The 10,350-nt window shown below is 46.3% G+C and overlaps 1 protein-coding gene across 2 annotated transcripts in view; it reads right to left on the bottom strand.

The window, feature by feature from the left end:
* Positions 1–6,622: 6,622 nt before the first annotated feature.
* The window catches only part of XPO4 (exportin 4), an 86,733-nt gene continuing 83,005 nt past the window's right edge, over positions 6,623–10,350 (bottom strand). For both annotated transcript variants that reach the window (XM_040266803.1, XM_040266804.1), the window contains 4 exons: positions 9,751–9,881; positions 9,119–9,236; positions 8,656–8,748; positions 6,623–6,846 (listed from right to left, as the gene is read on the bottom strand). In XM_040266803.1, the coding sequence (XP_040122737.1) occupies positions 6,649–6,846; positions 8,656–8,748; positions 9,119–9,236; positions 9,751–9,881 (540 nt within the window). In that variant the 3' untranslated portion in view covers positions 6,623–6,648. The remainder of the gene's footprint in view (positions 6,847–8,655; positions 8,749–9,118; positions 9,237–9,750; positions 9,882–10,350) is intronic.

Here is a 10,350-nt window from a genome sequence, read left to right as displayed (position 1 = left end):
AATTTAATAGGGTTTGCAAATCATAAAAAAAATTTAAGATACCAAGAGGTAATTTTATTATCATTAAAACAAAGGAGAAATTGCAGGAATTCCCTGGCAGCCCAGTGGTCAGGATGCAGTGCTTTTACTGCAGAGGCCCTGGCTTCAATTTCTAGTCAGGGAACTTAGATCCCACAAGCCATGTGGCCAATAAATAAATAAACAACTTAAGGGAAACTACTTGTCAAGTAAACTGGACTAGATACTTTCAAATCAATCTCAGTTCAGGAATTACTCCTCTTGTGTGGCCCTATGATCCAACCAGTCCATTCTAAAGGAGATCAGTCCTGGGTGTTCACTGGAAGGACTGATGCTAAAGCTGAAACTCCAATACTTTGGCCACCTCATGCAAAGAGTTGACTCATTGGAAAAGACTGATGCTGGGAGGGATCGGGGGCAGGAGGAGAAGGGGACGACAGAGGATGAGATGGCTGGATGGCATCACCGACTCTATGGATATGAGTCTGAGTGAACTCCGGGAGTTGGTGATGGACAGGGAGGCCAGGCGTGCTGCAATTCATGGGGTAGCAGACTCGGACACGACTGAGCGACTGAACTGGCTGATGATACACACGACAGACCTGTGACCAGTGAAACCCTAAGCAGCTCAGCCAGAGCCTGGGCTTGTCTCCACCCTATACTCGGCCAGTCCCAACAGCTTCGCTGGTCAGTCCTGAGAAAAGACCATCCGGGGCAGTGCAGTTACAAGCAGTTGTGCAAATAAAACTGCAGCCTGAGAGGCAGGGCTTACTGAGAGAATATCTGTGAAGACTGACCTGGCAGAGCAATCAAGAGTGAACACTACCAAAACTTAAAACTGCTAACTACTACAGGAATAAAAGTATTTAGCACGTCCCTGTTTAAACTCTCTCTGTGGAACTTCCTGGGCAGTCCAGAGGTCAAGACTGTGCTTCCGAAGCAGGGGTGAGGGGCCAATCCCACATGCTCCACGGCGAGACCACAATATATAAAAAACAAACAAAAAAAATCCTCTTTCCTTCAGGTTTTTTTCCCCATTCATCAGCTCTGAGAAGAGTCAATGATTTAATCACAGTTCATTCTCTTGCTAGATGTTAAAAATAATTCACACTGAAGGAGTTCAGCAGGATGCTGACTTCTGTGCTAGAAATGACAGTGCTTGCTGCCATTGGTATTGTACGGTGTTTCCAAGCAAAAGATTTTCTCCTTGCTATCACCAAATACGCCCTTTGCTTCCACTTAAGTTTTAAAAGAATTGCCATTTGAGATTATAGAGCATGCACAGGACCCAATCTGGGATCCTATGTTTAAGAAACATACAAAAATATTTCATAATCTAATTAATACACCAAAGTCATCATTCATAAGCCACACACTATAAACACACTGTACTTTAAGAGAGCACTAGGATTTTAAAGATGGTATCTAAGAAACACCACCAGGCTTTTACATTCGTGGCCTCTAAGACCATCTACAGTTCCCTCCAATGCAGGGTGATGTACCTGGGTTAAGGTGCCCCCTTGAGAATGAAAGAACTCCACTTAATTCCTAAACAGCCTAATGTTTCTTTATCCATCCTCAGAGTAGAATTGAATCTTAACATAACCCAATAAATCAACAAACATTCAAAGCAATATCAAGTTTAAAATAAAAACTTTAGGGACTTCCCTGGTAGTCCAGTGGCTAAGACTCTGAGCTCCCAGTGCAGGGGGCTCAGGTTCGAGCCCTGGTCAGGGAGCTAGATCCCACATACTACAACTAAGACCCAGAGCAGCCAAATAAATAAATAAAATTAAAAAAATAAATTAAAAAAATAAAAATAAAAACTTTACCTTTCACTGAGTATGTCTACAATATTTAGGATTAGGTAAAAAAGAAAGTCCGCCTAACACATAGCAGATGGTACTTTTCCATTTTCCCTGGAAAGTCAAGAACAATGACCAAACTACACTTACTACAAATATTCCTCCACCCCAGTGATTTAACTAATAACTCCTGAAATTCTAAGAGTGTGAGCTGAGATAAAAACATTATCTGCTCAATACAACAGAATATAAATGAAATTCTGATTTTCTCTCTGGATCCTGGACATTGTATTAATATTAGGGTTGGGTATTCTCCCGGAAGGTAATGCAATTCCCTATTTTGAACTGTGCAGATATGTTCTCGTGTTTTTTATTTAAAATTATTTTGACTGTGTAACGTCCCCAGTGTCAGTCATCCTCTGCTTGGCTGGTCAATGAAGTGGCACCATTCCATGGCTTTCATATGGTAGTCTAGCTAAACTCCCATGAACAAATCACACATGATCAAAACAAAAATGTAATAAAAATATTTAGTGAAGACATTTTAACTCCCATGAATTAAAAAATACAAATAAAATTTTATCAGTTGGATATTCAGCTTATAACTGGCTCAATACAAGGCCTTGATTTAATTCCTAGAATCGTACTATAGCATCTTTTGAAAAATTAAATGCAACTTTATATCTTTATTAATAATGTTAATAGAGGTAAATATTTAAACAGTATACTCATCCCTGGGTCTCTTAAAAAAACTGAAAAGTCAGTATAAGTTTAAAATTTTAATATTTATAAATTTAAAAAATTTTACACATGCTGAATGGTAGCAGTGCTAACATTTTGTGACCATTAAACCAGAAATGAAGCCAAAAAGCTCACTGCATGGAGCTTTTTCCTTTGTACAGAGAACCAAATCACAATACCAGTATTTGCAATCTGTCACCATCTTACGTGGTAGAAGACACCACACCAGGCAGCCTGGCTTGAGACACTGTGGGCACACCCCCCTCAGGTACAGAGCGCAGAAGCACTGCTGAATGTCAAGCTGGGACAGTCAGCCATCAGTACATTCTGACCGCTCCTAATCACTGAGAGCCTAAGAACACAGACTGAAAAGAAAACCCGAGGCCAAAAGCTCTCCAATGCTGGGAACTCTGGGACCAGGTGAAGGGCAGATCACAGAGGGCAAGCGGGACAAAGACGGTTTGGGGTGAGAGCCGCAGGGGCAGACATGAGGACCACATCTCGCCATCACCGTGCATCCACCTTTACAAAGACTCACGTGCACAGAGCTGGAGGCAAGAAACAGATCACGTCATCCGTCCTCTGCAGGACAGAGCGGATGCCCGTCATTAGGCTTTCATCTTTACCTGAACGAAATATAGTCTTTGGCTAAATGTCATGGATTCCCAGTATAATTGATCAGGAATACGTCACATTTCTTACATCTAAATTAAAATGTTTAAAGTTCAATTTGAACTACGGCACTTCAAACTAATTTCAGCTCAGCAATATACCTAAGTTGGATATTTTAAAATTTTAGAATATCAATTTTTAAAGAATTTTTAGATGCAGTGTTTTCAGAACATAGTTATTACCAAGTCAGAGAATCTCCACTTACATTTAAAAATAATTTAAAACATTATTATTATTATATCCTCAAATCACCTATGCTGTTTTACAGAGAAATTTACAGAAAATTATAATATTAAGAACTCAAGATCCAAATTGGTTCCTTATTCTCTGGTTATGAAAAACCCCTAAGAAGTACTGAGGTTTCTTCTTCTGAACAGTTAATATTTTATTCAGGAACTTATAACAAGAATCATTGTCAGAGACAGCTAATTACTAAGATCTAAGGACAACACCTCTAACAGCAGAGGTGACAAACAGAAACATGTAAAATTATGAAAATAACATTTTAAGGGTGCAACAGACCCTGCAGATTAAGATACTCAAACTTGAAATCCTTGAAATTGACAAATCATTTCCTTCAGTACTTGAGGGATTTATACAAGTATTAACAGACACGGAGAATATCAGAAATACAAAGACTTGACATTTTTGGTAGAAGAGAAAATCCAGCCAAAGACAGTAAGGGAAGTTAAGTAATGCTGACTGGGGGAAAGATGTTTGGTTTTGAAATGCAAGTTGTGAAGAAAAAAAAAAGTAGTAACCACCTCCTCTGAACAGAGTAATGTAATATAGTTAGAAACACTGTTTTCAAGGAAATAAGACTAAATTGTTAAAACTAGTTTGAAAAAAACTGCGATGTTAGGAAATACACCATGATCTCCCAGCCCATGAAGACTCACATTACTGTGCTGAAAAGACGCCATCAGGTGTGCCCCAGGCAGCCAGCCACCCAGGACTGCACACAGGACCTGCACGCTGACCAGTCCTTCCCACAGAGCTGCTAAACGCTTGTCAGAGGCTGTCACAGGAATACACACTGCAAAGACACACAGAGTCCGCCGGGACTGCGCCTCCAGAGACAGAGGGCCAAGGAAAATAAAAACGAGAGAGAGCTGACAGTGGAGGTGAAAGGAACCTGTCCGTGAACCAGAGAAAGTATAAACACACTCATGTAGGAACTCAAATACGCAACAGTGTCCCTTGAATGTATAAAAAAGGGGCACAGATAATGTTTTTGCTTTTAAAACTCCTTTAACAAGTCAGTTTTAATAGTAAAAATCAATTTACTAGAATTAAGCCAGCGTTCCTGACACCTACTCAGCCAAGACCATTATAACAGAACCCTCCAAAACTGGGAAGCCAACAAACATAGCAAAGTAAAACACAACACCCAAACTGAACAGTATCCAACCAGGAAAACAAACAAACGCCTGGAGAGAGCCTGGCTCCGACCACCCAGACATGGTGGCGGCCCGTCCTTCCAGTCTGCCACTAACCCACAGTCTTATGATACTTTCAGTACCATTTGTCCAAGCTGAAGAAACTCATTTCAGCTGAATGGCTCCTGATGAAAACACATTATCGTGACAGAATATGGGCAAATTTAGCAAAGACATCTCTGTCCAGATGCCCTGTTGTTTACCAAGGCAGTCCTTTCTACTTATCTTTCTTTTTAGTAACAACTTGAGTACAGTCTTGTCACAGTCAGAGGACGGCCTGGTCAGCTGCATCTTGGTGCCCTTAGGCAGAGAGACAGCGATGTATTTAGATCACAACTGCTGGGCCCAAGGGCACTGGGACACTGAAAACACCAGAACAACACAAAACAGAGTGACTCCTGCTGCCTCTGACTTCAAGTTCTCTAAGGGAAGGAAAGAGAACCCTAAAAGTAAATGCACTGTCCCAAGTGTCTCAGGAAGGTGGTCATATGTGTACTTCTGGAAGAGGACACCAGCCTCCCCAGACATCTTCCGAGACGTTTCTGCTCTACCTCAGCTGTTAACCAGCCATGATCGAGTAAGAGAACATTCCACAAAAAGCTGAGGCTTTGCTCTGTGTCAGGCAGTGCCTGCACAGGCTGGGGGCCTGTACCTGCCCAGAGCACAGGGCCCTGCACACACGTGTCCTCTGTGACCATGCTGTGGGTCCTGACCCACAGGGGCCAGGGTCACATGCCTGCTGGTCCTAAGTTCACTTCCCTTTCTGTGATCTGAGCTGGCACACAGAGCTCAGGAGAGTATGACAGCAGTACACAAATCCTGATTAGAAAAATCAAAGGAGATCTAAGGTGAACTTTTTAATCTCTTAAATTCACGTGGCTCCTGTGAAATGAGGGTAATTACTGCTCTGACATCTCCACGTTTAAGTGTGTGTATGAACCAGCAATTTACATCCTTAAAAAGAGTTATTGCTTAAGCAAGCCATTCAGAGCAGAGTATCAGCCACGGGCCACGAGGGTGGACAGAAACAGAAACGTACTCAGAAAGTTAGACTAGGTATGAATGAGCCTTTCATTTCACCCACAAAACCAAAAGACACAATAAAATGGGCCCTGGGTTCATAGCAGCCGACACCCTAAACCAACTCTGAAGCGTCAAGACTTGATTTCTTACTAAAACACTCTGCTTCTTTTTGTAATTTCTTCTCAAAATTAAGGCAATGAAATGGCTACAGTTCCTAAAGTTATTTTTATGGAACAAAAATAGACACACATTTTCCTCCTCTGGTTCAGGCATCAGAGCAGGTTCACAGGACCTGCAGTGGTCAGGCTGCCGTGACCCAGCAGACAGGGGGCAATGAGAGGCCACAGACACCCACCCTGGTGCCCTTCTCTGGTTGGAGCACCTGCCCCTCCCAGGGAAGGACGGGACTGGGCTGGGGGGAGCACATCGCTAGAAGCGTTCAGTATCTCCCGCACTGACTGAAAGCTGTGGGGTGGCAGAGGAGAGGAGCTTGTTAAAATGAAGAATCCAGAGTCCAACAAACAAACTCTGAGGGTCCATGGTTGGGCCCTGGGGTCTACCCTTTCAACCAGCTCCTAGGTGAAGTGCCGTCAACGGCCAGTGGCCGAGCAGACATCCAGCTGTCTGTAATGACAACACCGGACGCTGGCGGCCACCTGATGCTCTGTCAAAGAGGGAAAAGGCACTGGGGATGTACTTCCTGGTGCCCACATGTGTTTGCACACATACTGAGTTTCATTTGACAAAGTACAAGCCCTACGCCGCATGGCGGCTAACGCCTACAGCAGAAGCCGATTCGAGCCGACTCTCCCCGCATCACACCCCGAGCTGGCAGGCTCTCCAGAGTCCGAGCGGCCGTGGGATTGATGAACAGGACAAGACTCTAGTCAACTCTCAGCAATTCAGTGCACTTCGCAGGAAGGGTCTGGTACAGCATAAAGCTCTGTTGTTTATTTTACACAAAGGAGACCACCAACATTTGCCATAAACTCTTCTAAACTCTTCAGGAAGGCCATCTTCTGCTTCCGGTCCAGCGCAGGGGGCGTGCTGCTCGCGGTCAGCTTGTTGAAGGCATCAGCTAGCCTCTGGTAAATGACTGGGTCTTGCTGACTCGACAGCAGTGTTTCCACCAGTTCTGAGTACTCTGCCTGTTGAAGAGAGAAGGGCGCGGAGCATCCCTAAGGTAAGTACAGAAGAGCATGATCATTCTCAGACACTACACAAAACACCAATCAGTGGGCTGCAGGGCCCAAAAGGCAGGCCAGCAGCTTTTCTGATCCTTGACACTTCCTGCTCTGAGTTTTTCCACTGGTAACTCACTGCTGTGTAACAAGCCTGTGAGGGGGACTCAGCTGACACCCCTGCTTTACAGACAAAAGCTCTCCACAAAGAGAGGCAAGGACATAGCCGAGACCAGAGGCCTCTGAGCAAGAAAGAGCCTAAGAACCGCGTCCAGAGCCCAAAGGATGACCTACGTTGTGCCGCTACCTCTCCTTGCTGTTTCAAAGCACTTTATTTTGCATTTTACGATACTCTTGGTGGGTAGATTTATGGTAAACTCCTGGGCCCTAAGTCTTCAAGCTGACTCCCAGGTTTCCTGGAGGTCAATGCAGAAATCCTACCCGCAGAGCACCGACACAGCGCATGCACCAAGTGCAGACAGGAGCTGGGCGAGGGGCGGGGAGGGGCATGGCCTGGCCTCCCTTGCAGCAGAAGGGAGGTGTGCTCCGTGCTCAGTGGCGTGGGCCGGTAGTGGGCGTGGCTTCCCTGCCTGTGATGCCCTCCACAATAAAGCCTGGCACAGCCAACAGGGTGTGGGTTAAGGGAATGCAGGCAGGGTAGCTTTCTAAAATAAGCACCATGAAAAAAGCGGCTGTTACTCCTTCTTGTGAGTTTCTCGGGGCATCGTGAACCCAAGTGGGGAAGCCAGATGCGAAACCCATCTGGACAAGAAGGGTGAGGCACACACCCCACCCCACCTCACCCCTCAGCATGGAGCTGACCTAACTGCCAGAGGAGGCGGGCCTGTGCACAGGGATTGAGTGTACACACACACACACAAGTACATGAGCGCACACACACAAAGACACAAGCGCACACACGCATGTCACTTCCCCAGTCACAGGAATGGCAGTGGCTCTAGGGCCAGACCAGCCAAGCCTGAGGCCCTGCCCTCTTTTCTACAACGTGTGCCTGTGTTTTCTAAAAAGCCACCAAGATGGAATGGCTTATGTCCAGGGGTGGAGGGAAGAAGGCAGAGAGAAGGAAGCAGATAATGGAGGAGCACCCCTCCCCCAAGCTGGACACCACACATGGCAGAGGTGACAAGAGTCCCTGAGCCCCCTGGAGCCAGGTGCTGCAGGACGGTGGTCTTTAAGTAGCATGTGAGGCTCTTCAAAACCTACCCTAGGTCCCAGGCCCAGCAAATGCACAGCCCCTGTACCTCCCCTGCACCCACAGGCACCCCCTCCACTGGGAAGGGGGACAGGGAGCTGTGGAAGATGGGCAGGCCAGCCCGACCCCTGCATTCCCCACCATGCCCGCCCCATCAGGGGGCACTGCACATGCCCTCCAGGCTCCAATCGCCCACAGCTGTCCACCCTGTCCTAGGAGACAACACACTGTGGCTTTCCAGGCTGCCTGAGGGCAGACTCCTCCGGGTCCCCAGGCTCCTGTATCTCGTTTCCTTGCAAAACTGTGAGTTCCTCAAGGACAGAGGCCGTGTCTTCCAGCACAGGTGCTCAGGACAAGTTTGAGGGTAGCCATCAAGCAAAGGATGGTAATGACAGTGGAGAAGGGGAAGTAACTACTTATGAACAGCCTGTCAGATAAACACAGAGAACGCCCGAGCTACTGAGAACAAGGCTTTGAGGAAGGTGCAGACACATAGAGGCCCAGTCCCCGAGGAACAAGTGCCAGCCACATGAGCCAGGAGAGGCCCAGGGACTCGCCAGTACCTGATGCAGGCACACCAGCGTGTAGAAGGCCTCGCCGGCCGCGGTGGTCATCTCCGTGCTGTGCTTCTGCAAAACCAGCATATCAAACACCAGCTGAAAGACATGGGAACACGTCTCAATAAAGACATGGACACCGTACCACCCTTCAGTCCCTCCCCATTCCAAGACGGAAAAAGGTGGTAGTTATTCTTGTTTATTAAGTAACTCTAAAAGTAAAGAAATGGTTTTCTAAAAACCCAAGGACAAACGTGAAGATGTTATTGCTTGCTGTGGTAAATGAAGTTATCTGATTATTGAATTCCTGGTACAGTCACCACATGGAATTTCAAGAACACAAAGCGACAGAGGAGTGGTATCCGAGGATGCTACGAAGCTGAGCTCCTGAAACCACAGTGGAAAGACAGACAGTCTTGTCAGGGATAAAGCTGTAGGCACCGCCTGGCAGGAACGCCCAGCACCTCACCTTGAGGAAGTGCCGCGTGGCCAGGAAGAGGGGTGCGTCCGTCTCCTGGGCTTTTGCACACTGCTCAGCTAACGGAGTCAAGGCTTCCAGGCACAGCTGGCAAACCTCCGAACTCATTCTGATCACCACAGTCAAAGAACAACGAGCACAGAGAGCTGTGACTCAGAACACAACACTTAGAGCTGTCAGCCAGTGGACGAGTGTTCTAGAATTGAGCGCACTGAAGTGAGTATGTGGGAGTCTGCTGAGTGAGATGAGAGACGAGGGCCCCACTGTGTCCCAGCCTGCCCGCACGGGTCTGGGGCCCAGGACTGGGGGATCTCCATGTGCTCTGACTACGATACACACAACCAAGTAGGACTAAGATCAGAGGCCAGCAACAGGGCCTGACTCCACTGACTGGGCTCCGTCAGACAGGACTCTGGGACCAGGGACAGGGACCCTAGGATCTGCGAAAGGAGGCCAAGGTGAGGCAAATTCACAAAGAAACACAGCATCACCGTACCTAAGACACGCTGCTTTTCAAGAAATAAGACTGAACAACCAAAGGAAAAACACAACTCCTGAAAATGCTTCTTCACGCACCCTCTTTCCCCAGTGCCAAGTGCTCATGACACGCTTTTAAAGGATATGATGTCATTCCCAGTTCCAGCGAGTACATCAGACTTTTAAAAAGATCTTCAGGAAGCTGCGGTATTTTCTCAGGAAAAATCTCACAGATAAATGTGATTAATTTGTAGTATTGATTACACAGAGTTGGAAACTGAAAAAGAAATATTAAATATTTAGATGTTCAATGATACCTGTTTTCATTAGTGGAATAAAGCATTAAGCATCAAGCTTCTAACTGTTTAAAACATATACAGGATACAGAAAACACAAAGACACAAATAAGATGTAAAAAACAGTTGCAATAAAACAAGTATGTTAGCAACTAATAGATCTTGTGCTGGGAACTAACAACCCTTACCCCCACCCTCAACTGCCCACACACGGAAGGTCTCTCTCTGTCCCCATTCTGTGTACACACACTCCTCAGGGTCTCTGCCCCCATTCTGTGTAGCACATGCTCCTCAGGGTCTGCCTCCCCATTCTGTGTTCGCACACACTCCTCAGGGTCTCTCCCCCATTTCTGTGTACGCACACACTCCTCAGGGTCTGCCTCCCCATTCTGTGTACACACACACTCCTCAGGGTCTGCCTCCCCATTCTGTGTACACACACTCCTCAAG

Source organism: Oryx dammah, unplaced genomic scaffold (assembly GCF_014754425.2).
Source record: "Oryx dammah isolate SB20612 unplaced genomic scaffold, SCBI_Odam_1.1 HiC_scaffold_24, whole genome shotgun sequence".
NCBI classification, from domain to species: domain Eukaryota; kingdom Metazoa; phylum Chordata; class Mammalia; order Artiodactyla; family Bovidae; genus Oryx; species Oryx dammah.
Note: the sequence above shows the minus strand (reverse complement) of the source record. Positions and strands in the feature narration are given on the sequence as shown.